Source organism: Lissotriton vulgaris, chromosome 11 (genome assembly GCF_964263255.1).
Source record: "Lissotriton vulgaris chromosome 11, aLisVul1.2, whole genome shotgun sequence".
Classification (NCBI taxonomy): Eukaryota; Metazoa; Chordata; class Amphibia; order Caudata; family Salamandridae; genus Lissotriton; species Lissotriton vulgaris.
In genome coordinates this window covers 728823558-728844789 of record NC_141699.1, presented here as the reverse complement: position 1 = coordinate 728844789, position 21232 = coordinate 728823558, and the positions used below count along the sequence as shown (strand labels likewise).

At 46.7% G+C, this 21232-nt stretch overlaps 1 protein-coding gene across 1 annotated transcript in view; it reads left to right on the top strand.

Annotated features, from left to right (window-relative positions):
- Nucleotides 1-21232, top strand: part of LOC147683399 (coagulation factor X-like) — a 214253-nt gene that overhangs the window by 179855 nt on the left and 13166 nt on the right. Inside the window, exon 7 of the mRNA XM_086943818.1 lies at nt 14621-15300. Within this exon, the coding sequence (XP_086799944.1) occupies nt 14621-15300 (680 nt within the window). The remainder of the gene's footprint in view (nt 1-14620; nt 15301-21232) is intronic.

The following is a 21232-nucleotide window of genomic DNA, read 5'->3' as shown; positions in this document are numbered from 1 at the left end:
GCTCACCTCTTCCATAGGATGACTCTGGAGTTACCTTATTACATTTTACATTTTATACGTGCAAATTCCAAATGGTAACAGGTAACCAGTTCATGTTTGATGTCCCTGAATCTTGTCATTTAACATCCTAACTAAGGGTAAAGTCGGATTTTAAAATACAATTTTGAAAATTCTGCTTTTAAAATGTTAAAGGAACACATGATGGATGGAATGCTGAACAATGGAAACATTCACCCCCAGTAACAAAGATATGAGTTTAATCCATCATTCTTTTGCTCACCACACCACCCCAGTTTGAAGCCAGCCATATGCAAATCAGTCTTGACCCGGTTCCTCTTGGTAGCAGTAAAGCTCGAAAAGCCAAGCCAGCCTTCTTTGGACCGGAAACAAGCATCCTGGGACCGGTTTCAAGGCATCACCCAATATCAGCCAGGCTAGCTTGAATCCAGTGGTGCAGTGAGCACAGAACCCTAGTCTGGGCATACCTTCTCACTTAGGGTGACAAAACCGAAAGGAACAAATGATGGGTGGAATGCTGAACAATGCAACCATTTACCCCAGTCACAAAGATCTGGGTTTAATCCATTGTTTTTTTGCTCACCACGCAACCCCAGTTTGGACCCAGTCATATGCAAATCCTTTTTGACCCTGCTCCTCATGTGAACAGTTCAGCCCGAACTGCCAAACCAGGTCCTCCCTGGACAGGAAACAAGCCTCCTGGGACCGCTTTCGGGGTATCACCCCTCATCAGCCACGCTCGTTTGAACCCTGTGGCACAGTGAGCACGGGACCCACGTCGCCCTTAAGTGGAAAGGGTATGCCCAGATGTGGTCAAAAATAAAATTCCCCTTTGGGTAAGATTTCTATGGCATCCAGACTAATGTATAGAACATTCAAGTCACAAAGGAGCAGAGAGGAGAATACAAAAATAATAACTACATGGAAAATATACAATTTATTCAGATATATATTTAAAAACACAGTATACGATATATATTCATAAAAAGAATGCAATAATACATATAAAAATAGCGAGGTGGGAGACAAAAGTAAGGAAAATATGATTCCTATTAAAATGAGGCAGATACAATAGTCCTAGACGCAATCCTACTCTAATACATATGTAGCTATTGTGATTTCAGTCGTTGTTTTACAGACTTAGTGAATCGTTACTCAAGGATTGCATCAACGTGTTTCAGTGGGCACATATTTTAGAAAGCCAGCACCTTCTTCAGGATGTAATATATGAGTCCCACATATACATAAAATGTCTCAGAAATTGGGTCACAAAGAACCTCAAGAATTTCAAGCTGACACCGCAATACCTCTCTTAGGTTATCTTTTGTATGGAGAACAAAAGCTCCCTCAGTAGTTTCTGTGGTTCTGAAATTTCCGATGATTCAGTGAGATACTCTTCGGTTTTCAGTCTGGCTTCTGCGATCTTTAAAAATGGGCAATATATCCCAGGTCGCGGAGACCAAATGCTTCAAGCGCTCTTAATTAAAAAATGGGTTACGTTATAATCCCAGTCAGCATCAAAGCAAGACCGCCAGCAGCCTGCTTCTTTTCAAACGGACAGGTGGTCAGGTCAGACGCCTCGTTTAATCTTTAAACAAGGTCTTGCTTTGATGCTGACTGGGATTTCAACATAACCCATTTTTTAATTAAGAACGCTTGAAGCATTTGGTCTCCGCGACCTGGGATATATTGCCCGTTTTTAAAGATCGTAGAAGCCAGACTGAAAACCAAAGAGTATCTCACTGAACCATCGGAAATTTCAGAACCACAGAAGCTACTGAGGGAGCGTTTGTTCTAGAACCGGGCTTTTAGAACCCAGCGGCGCCAGGGGCACGCCCAAAGTCTTCGGATTCACCTGTCTTGGTTTACAGAGACACGGAATACTTTTGGGTGGCGTCAGAGACCAAGTTTATTAGCTGTAGCCAGTAACAGTGATCCTAAAAATACAGCATGGAGTATTTCAGGAGACTGCTCAAATTCGTAGAGCAAAACATCTCCTTTTATACACAATATTCACATTTACAAACATACTCCGATTGCGCAAAAATCTACCCAATGAGGTACATTCTCAAACAAAGTATCACATGACGAAAAGCTCAGTTTGCAACATCCCAACCCAAAGTTAATCATTGGGAATGTCCCAAATCCAATCTCCACAAGCAGGACAAACCCATAATTGAAAAGCACAATGCATGTAATAAAGAGTATAGAAAAGGAAACAATGTGTGATAGTGAGCAAGATAAGGCATGTGTAAGGAGACTAAAAGTTAACGATGTCCTGAACAATGATTAGCAATCTCAGACAACGATCAAACCAGGGAAATTGACTCGGCAGGGTCAGCTTCAGGTGAAGGAATCAGATCCTTGCAATTCACCTCGAAGTCAAGAAAGGCCCTGTTAATGTATACCAATACATGAAGGCCAGGCCGCTCAGTTCGTTCGACCATATTCGTCGGCCTGCGTGATGGCAAGACAAAATGGAGACTTAAACAAAATGGAACCCATGTTCGAGACGAAATCTCGAAATACGTGGTGAATTCACTAGCTAACTTGACAAATTCACTCCATGTTAGCCGAACTCACTAAATACGGTCCGACATCACCAAAATCATGACGGAACCATAACCTTACAAGACAAGGCCCGTTTTCACAGAACCACACCATAAAAAAGATAACCTAAGAGAGGTATCGCAGTGTCAGCTTGAAATTCTTGAGGTTCTTGGTGACCCAATTTCTGAGACATTTTATGTATATGTGGGATTGATATATTACATCCTGAAGAAGGTGCTGGCTTTCTGAAATATGTGCCCACTGAAACGCGTCGATGCAATCCTTGAGTAGCGATATGCTAAGTCTGTAAAACAACGACTCTAATCACAATAGCTACATATGTATTAGAGTAGGATTGCATCTAGGACTATTGTATCTGCCTCATTTTAATAGGAATCATATTTTCCTTTTGTCTCCCACTTCGCTATTTTTATATGTATTATTGCATTATTTTTATGAAATTACATTGTATACTGTGTTTTTAAATATATATCTGAATAAATTGTATATTTTCCATGTAGTTATTATTTTTGTATTCTCCTCTCTGCTCCTTTGTGACTTGAATGTTGTATACAATAGTGTGGATGCCATAAAAATCTTACCCAAAGGGGAATTTTATTTTTGACATTTGTCTTTTGGTACCCTACCCTTTGGTTTTTGGGTCCCTCTCTTTTACTAGAGATATGCCCAGATGTGGTTCCTGAGCCCACTGCATCACTGGATTCAAGCTAATCTGGCTGACTGAGGAAAGACCACCATAAGGATGACAGGCCTAACATGTGCCCCACTCACCTGAAAGTGTGCACATCTACCCAACCTCCAAGAAGTTCTCATCACTAACGCAGAAAAACCTAGATAGAACATCAGCACTGGTGTGGTCTATCCCAGGTCTGTGTTCCACCCTGAATACCCTGTAGGGAAAGGGACCACCTCAAGAGTTTTGGATTCTCACCCCTCATTTACATGTGCCACTGTATTACTTGAGACTTGAAACAATAGGACACACTTAAAAAATTAAGCTAATTTATTTATTAATACAGTACTTTAAAAAGAATACAAAATGTACTTATTAATGCACTTTCCCAGATGTCAAACGTAAGAAATTAAACATCAAGAACATGTATACAAATCAAGCATACTTGATAGATGTACATGGAGAAAGGAAACTTGTAGCTATATAATATATACACAAAGCAAATAATCAATAATTGAAATACATCACTGATATAATATCTTTCAACATTCTGGCCAGCACGACTGGGAGCCCTCACTGTCAGGCAGAAGTCTCGATCGGGATCACAAAAGGCATCAGGGCAATGTGTCCGTTCCACAGGCGAGCTCCTGCCTGAGAGCCAAAATCCCCCGTCTCTGATACCTCTACTCACCTGAAGGAAAGACTTCTAGAAACCTTACCTTGTGAACGGTATCAAATACACCCCCTCTGCTACACAACACAGAGCAAAACAGCTTCTGAAACATGAAGCCCTATGAAGAATGAGATCATACCCACCCTGTAGCTGTGAGAAAGCACAAAATGAAGTTGTGCATGCAAAATGGAGTCAATGGTTACCATTGTACTAATTGTATTACAGCCACCTGAGGGGCCTGTGGTCAGTATGAATCAGGATGCGAGTGCCAAACAAGTATGGCCTCAACTTCGTCAGTGCCCATACCACAGCAAAAGCTTCTTTCTCAATAGCACCCGCCTCTGTTCCCTGTGGAGTAACGTCCTGGAGATGAAGGCTACAGGTTAGTCTAGGCATTCCTCACTAAGTTGGGATATTACTGCCCCTCTGAAATGCTCTGAGGCATAGGTCATACACTTCATACACTCCTGGGAGAAATCAGGGGCCTCGAGTAAAGGAGCTGTGCACATGCCTTGCTTCAGGGAGTCAAATGCAGTTTGGCATGTCTCTGTACATATCAGATTTCTGGGCTGCTTTTTTGAAGTAAGCTCAGTCAAAGGGCAACAATGGTGCCATATCCCTTGATAAACCTCCTATAGTACCCAATGAGGCCTAAAAAGGCTCTGACCCCAGTGTGGATTTTGGGGGGAAGCCAGACCATGAGGGTTTCCATCTTGGCCTGAAGGGGTTGCACCTTCCCCGTGCCCAGCAGCTGTCCCAAGTACACCCCAGACCCCTGTCAGAAAAACATGAAAGGGGGCTTCCCAATCGTAAAGTGGAATAATTCCAAACTATGCAGGAAAAACCCAGAGAACAGCTGAGTAATATGAAAATATTTCTTTTTATTAGCATAGAAAAATATTTTAGTTCTGGAAAATTAATACATAATCCAATTCTTTAGCATAATTTTGTTTGGAGTTATCATAAAAAACACACACAGAAAATATTGTAGTAACAGCCTAAGGACAAAAGGGACATTAAAAAATTGGCACACACTTCACTCACTCTTCCAGTCAGACCAAAATCGTACCCATACCAATCCACACAATCACATTCAAGCAACAACCAAGAAAAGCGCTGACGCGCGTTTCGGAAAAGTGCCAGTACAAGTTTCCTTCATCAGGGAGCAAAAATACAGATAATATGGATTTGCGAGGTCTTTCAAGATCCAACAACCCAATCCTGGGAAGGTGTCCTAGTAACAATCGTGGCTGGAAGAAATTATCTGCGGGCAAAGAAAACAAAATAAGGAAATATACACTACAATGAAAATGAACAGGGCAAAATGCGAGTAAAAGCAGAGTCCAGTTACACATACAAGCGACAAAGTGCAGCCAACTAGCGTGTTTACCTCAGTGTGCACAATTGGAAAAGACACCTTATATCCAATACATAGAACAGATGACGAAACGCAGTGTGGTCAACCATCACCAAGATGAAATAGAACAAAGGAAGAGGGGGGTGTTTTTAGAAGGTACCAATATAGACTCAAGGTGAGTCTAAAAAAACCAGACCCCTGCCCTATCTGGCACTTACTTGCCTTGATAGTGAAGTTGTAGAGCCTGAAGAACTTCCTGGAGGTGAAAAAAGGTGATTCTTCTGCAGCTATTAGATTCATGTCTGTCATCCTTATAAGCAGCAGAGAAGGCCTCAATACAAGCAAGGTCTACTTCACCAGCCTCTGGAGGGTGGCAGGGACGTTCTTTAATCCAAAGGGCATCGCTCTGAACTGATAGTAACCCTCTGGAGTGGAGAAGACGGACTTCTACTTTGTTCCATCTATTAGGATGGTCTGCAAGTTCCTTGATATAAAATCAAAGGCACTGTAATACTAGGCAGCCCCTAACCAATAAATCCGCTAATCAGCATTGGGATGGGGTGAGCATCAGTCTTAGTTACAGAATTTAGTCCTCTATAATCCACACCGAACCAAAGTTCAGGCGTGGTGCTGCTGGGGCAGCTTTTGGTACCAGAAACACAGGACTGGATCATGGGCTACTGGGGGATTTTATCACCCATTCTGCAGTATTTTGGACACTCGAGCTTCAATGCTGGACCTCATCTTATCTGACAACCTGTAAGATGTATTCTTAACAGGGGGTTGTGTCCAGTGTCCACACCATGAGAACACAGGTGGGTAGGCCCAAGGATAATGGGGAAACAGAGAAGAGTATTGCCCCATCACTTAGTGGCAGTGTCTCTGTTGTTCAGGAGTTAGGGTGGGGTTATGATACTCCTTCCACAGACCCATCCTTCTCCTTGGAGTCCAAGAGGTCAGGGAGAGGTTCACTCTCAACCAACAGCATGGTGAGCTCTGACCTCTCAAAGTGGGGTTCAAGGCTACTTACATGCAGCACTCTATGGGAGTGCCTAGGGGTCTTGAAATCCATCAGGTATTTGGCCTCACCCTTTCTTTCAATCACCTCATATTGCCCATTCCAGCTGTCCTGGAGGGCCTTGGGCTCTACTAGCTCCATCAGCCGCACTTTCGGACCAAGTTGAAATTTTACAGTGGTAGAATTCTTGCTATACCACTCCTTCATGACTTCCTGGCTGACTTCAAGGTTGCTGGAAGCTTGCTTACATAACTTGGCCATCTGCTTCTGAAGGCCAACATGTAGCTCATTACATCCTGGGGTACTGTCCATAGAGCTTGCTCCCACTCTTTATTCACCAGACTCAGAGGTCCTCTAACTGGGTGCTCATACAACAGTTCAAGGGGCTGAAACCCACTCTTCTCTGTGGCACTTTCCTGTAAGCTTACAACAGGCATGGTAAGAGGATATCCCACTTTTTCCTCAGAGCCTCAGGCAGGCCTCTGATCATGCCTTTCAGGGACTTGTTGAACCTCTCAACAAGCCCATTGGTTTGTGGATGGTAAGGGGTGGAGAACCTATATATTACCCAACACTCCTTCCACATTGATTGCATATAAGCAGACATTAAGTTTGTCCCCCTGTCAGACACAACTTCCTTGGGGAAACCCACTTGGATAAAAATCTGCATCAGGACCTTTGCCACAGCGGTGCAATAGTAGTCCTCAGAGGAATTGCCTCTAGGAACTTAGTGGCATGATCGACCAGAACCAGGATAAACCTGATGTCTTGGGATCTATAGGCCCTACAATGTTGATGCCCAACCGCTCAAAAGGGGTGCTAACAACAGGCAATTAATTAAGGAGGGTGTTATGCCTCTGCCATGTCTTCCCGCTGACCTGGCAGGTCACACAACTCCTACAGAATACATCTGAAGAATATTTGATCCTAAACCAAAAGAAGTGGGGGGCAAGTCTTGGAAAGGTTTTGTCTTGGCCTTCGTGCCCTGCTAGGGGGGTTTTGTGAGACAGCTTCAGAAGGAAGGCCCTGTAGCACTGGGGGACCACCAGGCCCCTTGGTGTCCAATGCCCAGGAGACTTACACTCACTGTACAGGAGGTTGTCCTCCCAGTGATTGTGGTGATTACCTACCAGAGGCATCACTTGCTGCTTGGGCTTTAGCCTGTTGTCTCATGCCCACAAGGGGTTGGTCCTCCATTTGTGCCATACTGAACTACTCCTTGGTGGGTCCTCCTTCCACATGCCTTCCTGCGAGCTCAGGCAGGTCACCCAAGGAAGCAATGTCCTCGTTAGTGGACTCCGGCACAGCTACCATAGCTATCCCATCCATCTCACTGGAGGTATACATTTAGGTTGGTTTACATGCCCTCTGCTTTTTCCCTTCTTAGCAGCTGTCTGGGTCATTGTTCGAGGTACCATGCCTTCTTGACTCTCTTCCCCGCCAGCTATGGACCTTGTTGTTGCACAGATCCACTCAAGTGACTAACATCTCCACATGAGCCTTGATCTCCACTTCATTCCAGGTAGTGTGCTCCGGGACATTGCCTAACAGATAGTCCTCAGGCTTGGCAAGGCTGACTGCAACTTTCAGATACCTGACCCCCTCTCAAATGGAACCAGATTCGCAGGAAAGTGACCATCTCTGTTGTCAGCTACCACAACCTGGTGGAATGTATTAGTATTTACCAGCTGTGGGGAAAACCAGTTGCCTCCGTACCATAGTCATACTAGCTTCTATATGCCTCAGAGCCTCCACTCCTTGCCCATTGATGGTGACCCATTGCCTATACTTTGCAGTATTCGAGGGCACATGGATCTTAGGAACCATCTCACTGCCACCCAGGTACACTTGGGTAACCCCTGTAAACTAACCCCCCCATTAATTGGGACAAACTCATCCTCCAGCAATTTATTAGCCACCCCTGGAATCTTTCCTCCATTGGGAGGTGGTGGTCCTTTTGGACACTTGAGATCCCCTTTGTATTGTCCGTGCTCGTAGCACACAAAGTACTTGATGGGCTTGGCCTGCTGAACTTTGTCAGAGTAACTTTTCTTGTGGTGGCCAGATTGGAAATGTGAACCAGACCCTTCACCCTAACCACCCTATTGGGAGCCCCCCCCCCCCCCCCCCGATACCTTTTTTGACATGGTGGGGCTGACTCAGAGATCCACCTCCTCAGCAAGCTTCCTGGCATCAGCAAACTTGCTATCAACCAGGTGTTGGCGCAGCTCTGTAAAACAAGTATCAGACTGTGCTCCTTCAAAAACAAGTTGTACCACCCTTCATAATCATTAACTTTGCTGCCCCTCACCCATCCCTTCAGTACCTTTTCAGCATAATCCAAGAAATCCACCCATGTTTGTGTAGAGAGTTTGTGACTAGCCCTGAACAGTTGCCTGTAATTCTCAGAACTTAACCCAAACATCCTGACTAAAATGATCTTCATGGCAGTATAGCTAGTCTGGTCCCCCACCTCTAGTGTAAGTAGTGTGTCCCTTGCCACCATGGCCATGTACCACCAAAGACTACCCCCCTTAACTCCTTCAGGACAATGTGCACCTCCTAGGTCATCCCCCACATTATAAATGGGTACCATATCTTATGGGATATGGAATCTGGACTCATGGCAGACTCTGCAGGTATGCTGCCACCATGTTGTTATTGCTGTCCCCCCCATGTAGAGGGCTCTGATATCCAGCTCTCTGAGGGTCAGCTTATGGGCCATCTTCCTTTCCTCTATGACTAGCCTCTTTTCCTCTAAAGCCTGCTCTTTCGGCAATTTGACCAGCCTGAGTTTCTGCTCCTCTCTCCTGTCTGTCAGCTCCTCTGAGGACAGGCTCTTTGGTAGTCCACTCTAGAGCAGGCATCAGTGTGTCTTCAGTCCTGAGAGGAAATTGCTCCCCCGCTCTGAAGGCTGCATATCAAGACCCTCTGTCAGGTCTCGCTCTGGTCCATCCTCGGGCACAGACCTCTCCTCATCCACTTCTCCTTCTAGATGGGCCTCTGCCCATGCTCTCAAGGCTTTCTGAAGCTCTGCCTTCTTGGCACTACCCTTGTGGAACACCATTTTCTCCAGGCAGAACATCTTGAGCTGAGCCACTGTGTATGCTTCCAGGTTGGCCAACTCGAATTCCATATTGCCATGTAGGACCACAGATGTTGCAGGGAAAAATGGGACTTGAAAAAGGACTTTGCAAAAATCAAAAGATGTCAGAAAAGGGAGAATTGAAAATGTCTCAAACTTATTGCAGTATAGAGTTGTAGTGAACAATGAATTATTATTTGGAATTACACAAACACAAGCTATCCACACTGCTGATCACCAATGCTAGAAATGGGATTCCTGGTTGGCTGAGGTATGCACCCAGGCCAGACAGGAGCCACCAGTCTACACCGAGTAAGCGAGATACACACTAAAAGATAACCTGTGCTCACCCTGTGGTAGCATGGCACAGAGCAGTCAGGCTTATCAAAGAGGCAATGTGTAACGTATTTGTGCAACACACACAAAGTAAATCAATGAATACACCACAAAACGACTCCAAACCAGGTTTAGAAAAATTGAGAATATTTATCTAAGTAAAATAAGACCAAAACAACAACATTCCAATACGAAGTATTCAAGATTTACATTTTTAAATAATAAACCAAAAATAATGCTTAGAAATCACTAGTGGTCAAAAGGTTACTTGATGTCACAAGGGACAGGTACAATTCAATAGTTTAAGGCGTCTGCGATAGAGGCAAGCCAGCTACAGTACAGAGAATGGTCCTGTTTAAGAAGTACCTTGGCTGAAGCAAGTGCCGACATCGAGAGCCGACTGCGTCAGCATCAAGCCATACAAAGTGGGGGGGGGGGGGGGGAGGCTGTGTCGTTGTCGAGCTCAGTTGAAGTGAATGCAATGCTTTGTTGTTGTGCTGTGCAGAGTATCATTGTCAAGCTGCGTAGGCTGTGCACCGTTGTAGTCGAGCAGCCTCTGCGTCATCACTGAAGGGCAATGTAGCAGAATTTCTCAAGCAGTTGATGCAATGCAACGATTTTTGCAGAAAGCAGATGCAGAGCCACCTCAGAGGGCCAGAACTTGGAGGGGGCACCTCAGGCAAGGATGGACTCATAGAAGGCAGGGTCCAGCAGCACCAGCTAGATTTCTGAAAGTCTTTTGTGTCCCCGTGACTTCAGAAAACAGAAGGCAAGCCAGCAATCCCTTGGAACTCACTAGGAGGGAAGGCAGAGTTCAGCTCTCCTTCCAGCAGAGTTAGGGAGCAGGGCAACAAGCCGAAAATCAGTCTTCGAGAAAAGCAGTCCAAGTAACCAGCAGAGCAGTCCTTCTGACAGAGGTACAGTTCAAGATCCAGAAGTGTCTGGATTTAGGGGGTCAGAGACCCAGTACTTACACCCAAAAGTGCCTTTGATGAAGGGGTGACAGCGAATCGACTCTTCAAAGTGTACAAGATGCCTTTCAACCCAGTCCTGTCTGCCATTGGTAGGGGGTAAATCAGTACTTAGTGTGTGGACTGGACACTACCTATTGAAGTGTAAGTGACAGCCCCTCCCAAACCTCCTTGCGCAGGAAGACCCGTCAGAATGCACATGAATGCAGATGAGGGCTCTGAATGCTGATGGGCCTCATCTTTCTGTGTTTGTGGCTGCCTAGAGGAAATGCACAAAGTGTAGCTGTCATCTATCCCAGACATGTATGGAGACAGGCTGTCAGGTACAAAGAACAGTAAGTACAGAGAAATGCTCACTTTCTAAAAGTCGCATTTCTAAAACGGTAATGTTAAATCCAATTTCACCAGTAAGGAAGATTTCATTACCATTGCACACAAAAAAATATGAAAAAGCTACTCCTCTCTGATCAGGAATTACAACGTAAAGGTGTATTAAGGAACTCCCAATGCTGGCCTATGAGAGGGGTAGGCCTCACAGTAGTGGGAAATGAACTAGGCTGTTTGTCACTACCAGGACATGCAAAACATACATGTGTATGTCCTACCTTTTACTTACATGGCACCCTGCCCCTAGGGTCACTGGGGGCCTACCTTAGTGGGAACGTACATGTAATAGGAGGAGCGTTGAAGGCCTGGCAAGTAGTTTTAAATGCCAACTTGAAGTGGCAGTCAACCACACACACAGGTACCATGCTTGAAAGGCTACTTCTGTGTGTAGCACAATCAGTGCTACAGCCCACCAGTAGTACTTGTATTTGAAGTACAGACCCTGGGTATATGGTAGACCACTTTACAAGGGACCTACTAATATGACAAATATACCACTCAGGAATACACCAATGTCATCATGTTTAGGGGAGAAGCACATGCACTTCAGCACTGGTTACCAGTGGTAAAGTGCCCAGGGTCCTAAGGCCAACAACAAGAATCAACAAAAATGAGAGGCAAAATGCAAAAAGTATGGGAAAAAAACACCCTACGGATGACAGGCCTAATAGCCCCCAATCTAGTCCCACAGATTAAAACTCCCATCCCCCAACTGAGAAGAAGAGGTTTCCTGACAATAAGTCCTCGGGGAAGGGACGCCTCCAAGTGCTATGTGTGCCAAAAGGAAAGGCACTTCAGGGGGAAGTCGGATGCTACATGTCCCTAGCGGGCACAGACCCCCACTGCTGGACAGTCAGTAGTTTGGCTAGTGTAGCACTTGGGGAGGAGATTCTCCCAGTTAGTGAGGGACAGTGTAGAGGTTACCCTAGTGTCCCTGAGTGTCAGAGAGATGGCGATGAGAACTCTCATGCCTAGTAATACTAGAAAATACAGGCAGTAGGTCACACCCTCTAGGGGCAGAGGTTGGAGGCTCTGAGAGACTCTGGTGCCAGTATGACGTCTGTCAGATGTCATCTAATGACCTCAGAGCAGGTAGCCCCTAATTTATTCTGCCAAGTTGTTGCAGCCAGCAATCATGAGAGACACTACCCAGTGGCTGTGGTTCCCTTTGAGTGAGGAGGGTCTCAGGTTCCTTGAGGGTAGCTGTCCATACCTGTGGATTGTCTGCTTTGCAATGACCTAGGGCACATCATCTGGAAGGAGAAGCTCAGGTCACGCTTTGATATGTTAGGGCTGCTTGAGTGGGTGTGCCTGACCACATGATCCATGGCCACCATGAGGGTAGTCAGGAGGAGCTGGAGCCTGCAAGAACTGCCCATGTGCCTGTCAAAAAGAGAAAGAGCAAGGAGAGCAAGAAACCCACTCACGAGACTCCAACGGTTCAGTAGGAGGATAACCCTGAGGGCGATGTCTTCAGGGTTATCCAAGTAGGTGAGGATGTTCCACCCTGGAGAACATACCTGGGATGCCGCCACTGACCTTCAATTCTGTGTAGATTACCGGGAGCTCAATGCCGTTATCAAGACTGACTCACACTCCCTACCTCGAGCTATTGAGTTCATGGATTGCTTAGGAGCTGCCAAGTTCCTCAACATGTTTGATTTAACATCCGAGTAGTGGCAGGTTGCCTTAACTGAAGGGGCCAAAGAAAGGTCAGCTTTCTCTGCCCCAGAAGGACACTTCCAGTTCTAGGTAGTGCCCTTTGGTCAAAAGAACGTTCCTACCTCCTTCCAGATGTGTGTCAATCAGGTCCTGGCCGAGTTGGGGAATGTCAGTGCTACATAACTAGACAACATTGCGGTCTCCAGTTCTAGATGGAAGAAAAATGACGATTTGCAACTTCTATGTGTGCTGCACAATGTAGCACACTAGGAAGGTACCAATTGCCATTCTGGATTGTCAAGAAGGTGTCCCTTCTTGCACATAAACAATAATTCCCTCAACGCACCTGCCATTGCACTATTGTATTGTAATTGCATTTATATAGCGCTTACTACCCCTGACGAGGCGTCAAAGCGCTTTTCCGACGAGTAGCACGCTACTGCGGGACACATAGAGGATTAGTGTTGAATTAGTATTGGTGCGAAGGTGCCTGTGTTGGAACTAGGCAGCTGAACTTAGCGCAAGCGCAGAGAGAAACGCAGGGGTGCATCATATTACTATAAATACCTTGTATTACTGCATTTCTAAAGTGACGGAGCATGGCATTAGCAATTGTGGAGCAAACCAGCCCTCCGCTACTCTTATACATATGCCCGTTTGGGTGCTGCACAAAGAAGGACACATACAAACAGCAAAATCAATGGGTTTTGTGGCGGAACGCTCACCACAGCACTCATTGCATACCCCTTTCACGCTAAGTGTAGCGTGAAAAGGGGCCACATTGAGTGGCCTAGCACCGCCTGGTAAATAAGGCAAAGGGTTTTTCGCCACAGGAACGTCACTAAAAGTGACATTCTTGTGGCGATAGGAGCTTATAAATATGCCCCTAAATATATCACTTTTAGCAGATAGAATGAAGGCCTTCCACAAATAAGATAGGTGAGCGTCTCTATCAAATATTTGGGGGTGCACATTAACAATTTAGTGGCAAAAAGGACAAAAGGAAATTGAGCCGACTTCAAGTATGGATTTTAACGTACCTTCATAAAGGGAAAGGACTTTACATTTCATGGTGTGGGCGCGTTAATGAAATGAAAATTAATATTCTTCCTTGGTTGCTCTACATATTCCAGATTCTGCTGACTCCGATCCCAAGCGAAGGCTTACAGTGGTTACAAGAACATCTAATGCTTACCAAAAAGGAATCTTGAAAACAAAAATATATTGAACAATGTGTAATCTAGACTAGACGCCAATTAGGATACTGGAGTGGGTGTGATGTGGTGCCAAAGGAGGAGAGGAAGGGGGGGGGGGGGAGGTCAGACAAAGTTTAGAGTTTTTCTCTTATGTTAGGTAGCATAGGGATGGGGTAACCATGCTGACAATAACGCTCACACCCAATGAGCTTCCCCTGATGTAATCAGCTATGTAAAGAGTCTAATGTGAATCTGGTGGGACCAATTTTATATTGTTGAGATGGGAGTTGATCAATCATTATGTATGCTGTGCACTCTGAACAAAATGTGTTATACAAAACATTTAACAGCTCGTGAAACAGCATGGAGATGCACTAGAGGGTGGTGTCAAGTTTACTTGCATTGGAAATAAGGAAAAGCAGGTCACAGGAGGATCATCACATACCTTCCTCATTAAGAGCAGAAACATACTTCATAGCTGCCACAGATGAGAACCCAAACAAACCCTCGGGTCATAACTGAGACTTACTTATAGGAAGACACCCTGCATACATCAGTCACTGCTAAGAGATGGCCCACTCCAAGTACTTAACAAAACTTGCACAATATGTGTGTGTTTGCTAAACAAAGTATCTACTTCTATAGATGTAAACAATAACTCTTATTTTTACAGATCTATTCCCATGTGGTTTAACCAAGAGTTCCACACGGTCTTTCCAGGACGATGCCGTGAAACCTCCCCAGGATGATTTTTTGTGGATTCTGCTGGATGATTCCACACATACCCAGAAGACCACCTCTACACACTCCCCACGGGAATATACCACCCAATCTCTGCTCGGAGAAGTCGTGCCCTCTCTACATGATGACTCGAGCACCCCTCAACAGAACAAGTCCATGCAATCCCTTCCAACTGAATCAATGAGCTCCCTACATGGAAATTTTACAAATTCTCTCTGGGATAATTCAACACATTCTTTCGAGGATGTCTCCATGGATTCTCTCCAAGATAATTCCACAACCGCTCCCCAGGATAATTCCACCAGTTATCACCTGAGCGGTACATCATTGCCACTTAATAACAGTGCCACAAACCCTCTGCTTGATAATGCCACACACTCAGTTCTTGGTAATTCCACACATCTCAATCCAAATTGCACTGGAAACACATCATCTTTGGACTGTTCTTTAAGTAATAACAAGGCACAAGATGATACCACACTCAGGTTTATGAATGGCGAGGCACATGAAGTCGACTGGGATGAGTCAATAAACCTAAGAGAACACCTGCAATTGAATGATACCAGAATCGTGGGAGGAGCTCGATGTTACCTTGGCGGTTGCCCATGGCAGGTACGTAATTGCATGTAGGCTGGGTGAGTAGGAGCAGGAGGCCAACCTTTCTAGTAGATGTGTGAGAAAATGTGCCTGATTTCATGGTATGCTATACAAGTCTATGTTAGGTTATGTATTGTTTTTCTATTGCACTAAAACCCGGGTTGGTGCATTTGATTCTGTATCATCGATTATGAACATTACTTAAGCCGTTAAAAGAAACATTATCAAGTATTTTGTGAAACGGGCTAGACTGAATTTGGTGTAATGGTTAACTTCCTCTGACACCCGTTGAAGTGATCTGTAATGTGTTGTGACCCCTTTATTTCTAACAGAGTTGGGTTTTACCGCAAATGTGGGGGCAGTACCACGTCATGCTGCATGCCCCACCATAGACATCATTTAGGGGTCACCAAGGGTCGCAGTTGAGACCCCTGGGCTCTCCCTTGCAAGGGCAGCCTTAGGCATGTGCAAGCTGTGCACCTGCACAGGGCCACCAAATGCCAGGGGCCACCACTCCAATATATATCCTTAATATAATAATCCTCTGAAGATGGATACATATTTGTGTGGCGGCCCCTGGCAGGGATTTGGCAGCCTCCGGCTCTGTTCCACTTCCAAACAACCTGACACCCCCCCCCCCCCCCTCTTTACTGGCCTCTGCGCTCTGCCCCATCCGGACCCCCTCTTCCACTCCCTGCCCAGGGCCACCATGAGCCTAGAGCTGCCCCTGTCCCTTGCAACGCCTGACTGGCATTGTTTCTGCGACCCCTGACCTCTTTAGTGACTAAACAGCACTAGTAAAAGAGAAATCAGTTTCTAGCATGCACTTTTCCTTTAAAACGAGCAGAAACTGTTCCAGTTGGTCTTGTTACATTGTTAACCCACCTTTCAGGCCCAGGATCAATAAACACTTCTCTTCAGTGTAGAGGTTGATACAAAACTGGACACTTTGTGCTAACTCTACTTAAATCAACCAGGAACGAAACAGCTGCATTGAACTGGCTGAAAGAGGGGGTCTCTGTATGGAAACACTTTATAAATGTTGTTATAATCTTTGTTGGCCTGTGCTTTTGAGAGTACACTCATGGTGTATTGGGTGTACCCATTATGATAAAGGGGCAACCACTTCACATTTGGGAAAACAAATAGTCAGCTCCTAGGGAGCATCAGGCTACATTGGTTTGGCACAACAATGGTTGTTTAGCCAATTTGGTTGGAATTTGACCCCATTTTTGTTATCTCCTCAGGGGAGAACCACCACAAGCACTCATTGCAGAAGTCTTCGAATATAAGTGAAGGCTGCACTGTTCCTGATCTGTGTTACTTTCATCCATAGCTGTTCTTTTTCAGAGCTGCTGGCATTGAGGGCAGTAATTGGACATTGGGGGCTGTAATTGGGCAGCACAGAATGGCCGTCTGGCAAATGATGGGTGCCCTTGGGTATGTGATGGCTTCACCCCTGTTATGATTGCAGCTGTGCTGGAATATGGGTAATAACTTAAGCAGACTCGTACCTCCTCTGTCTTTTTTTTATTACTGGTGCTGCTATTGTAATTTGCTTTAAACTTTGGTGATGTCGCTACATGTGATATTATCAGGATAAAAGGTCATGTGACATCACTTCCTTTAATGCTACCAGGGATGATGTTATGTGATATCACTTCCTAAGATGTCATTACACGTCAAAGGGCAAGTGATGTCACTTCCGCTACCCATGGCAATTTAGTGAATCTACGCTCCTGGGCCCCACCCACAAAATGCCAACTTTCTGTCTGAATTCTTGACATGGGGACCTTGCTAGTGATGCTCATGCTGCCAGTGGGTGTCATACTGATGCCAGTCATTGCTGGGGGCTGGAGCCAGCTCGTGCCTGGTACCTAGTCACACAGGTTGCCTAATCAAGCACAGACAGTGTTGCGCACAGGCAGATGGGACTGGGGTGAATAGTGTCTCTCTTCCCTAGGCCTTACCACGAAAATCCACCCCACTACTTACCGGCAGCCCACTGGGCTTGACAGGGAAGCCTTGATTTTTGACTTCCCCTGCTTAGTCCGGGGCACACCTGGGAGGCTGAAGGTCACGGCTCATGTTTGACTAATGTGGCTAAGAGCCTGTAGGAGAGTAGGGTCTGCAATCCCATGATCACCCGGATTTTTTGCTTTTGTTTCACTGGTTTACGACTTTCTCTGGCTGTGGGCCTGCTAATCAGACCCACAGCCTGGCTGTTCTCTTTCTAAATTACAACATGTACCCTAGGTGCATTTACCAATTGGTACCGGGCCACCTTATCAGACCCCGTAACGCAGGGCATAGGTGTACCCAGGGCCGCCAGGGGCTGCAGCATGTATTATGCCACCCCTGGTTGGCCTCCTAAATTTGACACAACTGGCTGCATGACAGCTGGGGCAAAGTCGTGTAAGCACCCTTTGCTGTAGGTATAGTAGCTCTATATCTAACCATACAATGGACACCCGAGTTCCTATCAGTCACTCCTATGGCAGGCCTTGACAATCCTGAAGGCAGAGTGCGTGGGCTCGTGTGAACTAGGTTCTGGCCCGAGCCGAGCCCGGTTGCAGCTTGCGGAATCAAGACCCAATGGCTGTTCCATGATAACGCGTACCACATCGGTAACTTCGGTATCGCGTTATCAAGGCATGTCGAGTAAGGTGTCATACGAATCGGGATGCTGCCCTCTCACCAATTCTGGCGACGAGGTTAGCATTCCGCCCTTCTAGAGGGACACGACATGTACGTAACTGTGAACCCCGGTTAAAGTTAACTAAAGCCTCAGCTCCACCAAATGGATGCTGCCACCACAGACACGAGTCTGACCTCCTGCTGCTGGGAGTCCTTCCAGCGAGGGGCGCTTGGACAAAGGGTTTCCTGTCGAGGGCGGTGTTCGCACCGTCCCAGACAGGGTTTGTGTATTCTGGGTAGGTAGGGCTTCTGCAAGAAGGTGACTGCGGAGTGGCACCCCGGTGCTCACTACGCATCTGCCGGTCAGAACCAGTTCCAGGGGCGCCAGCCCTGGCCTGGGGAAAGTCCGGCAGGGGAGAGGGGTGTAACTACCCCCCTTCCTGGTCCCACCCTTAGGGCAGGACCTAGTCATGTACCCACCCCTTTCTTTAGAATAAAGGCCGGAGCGGGGACCCTTCCAAATTAGATCATCTTTGAATCAAGAACTACTTTCTACGAAAGGACATTTGAGACTCTTCTCAAGATTTCTCCCTTGTGACTAAGGAGTAGTCACCCTGCATCAGCGGGCACCATCTAAGAACTCTGCGGTTTGCTGCAAGTCCTTCCTCAAGGATCCGACGGCCCAGCTCGACGAGAACCGGCTTCCCTGGCACCTCGGACCTCTACCCACGTCATCAGCTCAGCTGTGATCTGTGGGTGCGACGAGACCTCGAGGGACCGGCCATCATCAAAACCTGCACGCTTTCTTAACCAGCACGACCATCGAAGCCATTCTCTGGTGAGTGCTCTGGGGTCCGAGAAGCCCCGACCCTGAGCCGCTCCAGCACCGAAGTGCAGTCTCCCAGCATCTCCACGATCTGCGTGGGGCCCTTCTGCTCGCTGCTCAGCACGTTGTCTGGTCACTAGCCGCTGGCTTGTGCCCTTCCTTGACGACATCCGACAACCAACGCTGCTGGTCTGGTTGCTCCAGACCGGCCCCTGCTCCCTTTTCCGAGAGGAGCACCCCGGACCCTCCTGGTCCATTCAAGACGCCATCTTAGGCCTACCACGTGGCCCTGAGATCTGCCAAGGCTTGTTGCCCCAATCCTGGGCCCAGCGACGCCGACAGCATCATCCTTCGTGGGACAGCTTGCACCTCCATCCTGGTCGCCGACAACGCCTCCTGGTCCGTGAGACTGCAGGGCCTAGCGTCGCCCACTCACCTGGTCGAGGTGACGGCCAACCGGTGCCCTCCTGGTACCCTCTGACTACTGGCTAGTAGTACGAACTTGGTCCCCTCTGCTTTCAGGTGTCATCGATCTCCGATCCAGGCTTGGATCTCTACGAACTATTCATCACTGGTCGCCGGCCAGCAACTCCTTTTCTTCCGGCTCCTGGCTCGTCAGCGAAGACCCCGACGCCTGTAAGACTTGTGCGGCCGCAGCCCTCGTGGCTAGGTAACTCGGCATTTCGGTGCCTGCATAGCCTCCTTACTCTAGGGTCCTGAGTCCCTCGCTTCCGACTTGCCTTATCGGGTCCGCCCGAGACCACTAAACTTTCCTTGTCCTCGGACACTTGTTTTAATTGTGCACTTGAAGTATTTTCCTAAGAGATTTGGTTTGTGCTTAGTACCCTGTCCTCATAAAGAGTACAGGGCTGTTGTGATTCTTAATAAATAACTGTTTATTTTCATAACACTTGTGTGGTGTCCTTTCACTTGGTGTTCAAGGGGTATATGTGGTATAACAGCTGGCTTAACACGCCCTCTCGAGTCTTTAGCCTTAGACTGCTCGTATCCACGCTACTAGGATAGCTGGTCTATAGGTTGACTTACAACCAAACACCATAAGGGTCGTTGGAACGATACATAGCGGTCGCTAGAATAGCGAACGTTGCATATCGGGCCAACTTCTCACATTGGTGGCAGCGGTGGGATTTGAGCTTGCTGTTGTTTTACCACACGTATCCTAAGAATATCTTGTTGAAAGATCGCATAAGTACTGTTAGTACATATAACTAAAGCTTAGAATACTCTGAGTTCTACTGAACCAGCTGTTGCAGCTCCTCAAGGCGTAGCACACCTTGGCTGCAACTCTTAGCAAGGGAACAGTAGGTAAACACATAGTGTAGGTAGGTGCATCACTTACACCACACTAGAAACAGTATGTCGGACAAAGGAGGAAACTCTGAGTCTCCCCTTGTGTCAGTTGACCCTCCACAGGTCATCCCTTCAAGATATACTGTGCTGAGCTTCAAGGAGTTAAGACAAGTGTGTCACTCCAGGAAGATCAAGCAGGGGTCTAACCCCACAACGTCCTTTCTGATTGGTCTCTTGGAGACTTATGATGCCAGAAAAGCTGAGACCCTTCTTAGCTCTTCTAATCCAGAAGGAGACATGCCTCCCCTTGAGGGAACCAGAGGCGATCCTGACCTCATCCACCTCTCAACTGAGAACGAAGATGTGGAGGATGATGAGGATAAGGATCCCTCTGGGGATGAGGCAGATAAGGGACAGGTAGAAGTCGTTAGACTAAGCAGGTCCAACTTAAGCAAACATGACAGTGGTACTGGGGGACCCCCGGGGCCACTATCAGGTCAGCTTAACATTGGGAATGGACGAGCCAGATCTCTGTCAAGAGACTCTGGCAGATCCCTTCAAACCAATGGCTCTCACAACTCTTCACAAAGAGGGATGACGTCCCCTCAGCGGAGAGTGTACGAAGCTAAGGAAAGGGCAGCTAATCTGAGGATCGAAAGGGAAGAACTTGCCCTGGCCAAAGAAAGGCTTGCCTTTGCTAGAGAGCAACAGTTAAGTGGGGAAGTCCCCACTGGTGGCAGCATTGTACCTAGTAATAGGGAAAGGAGTTTTGATACGAAACACCTTGGTAAGATAGTGCCCCCCTTTAAACAAGGGGACGACATCCACAAATGGATTACTGCTTTGGAGAGGGCCTGCACGGTGCAAGGTGTTCCCCAGAGTCAGTGGGCAGCTATCTTGTGGCTCTCCTTTGAAGGTAAAGGAAGAGACAAGCTCCTCACCACAAGGGTAGAGGATGCTAATAATTACCACGTCTTGAAGAATACACTCGTTGAAGGGTTTGGCCTAACCACTGAGCAGTACAGGGTGCTGTTCAGGGATACCCAGAAAACGCAGTCTCAAGATTGGTCTGACTTTGTCGATTGTGCCACTAAGGCTTTTGAGGGCTGGTTGCTGGGCAGTAAGGTTACTGATTACAAAGGATTGTATAATTTGATGATGAGAGAACAAATT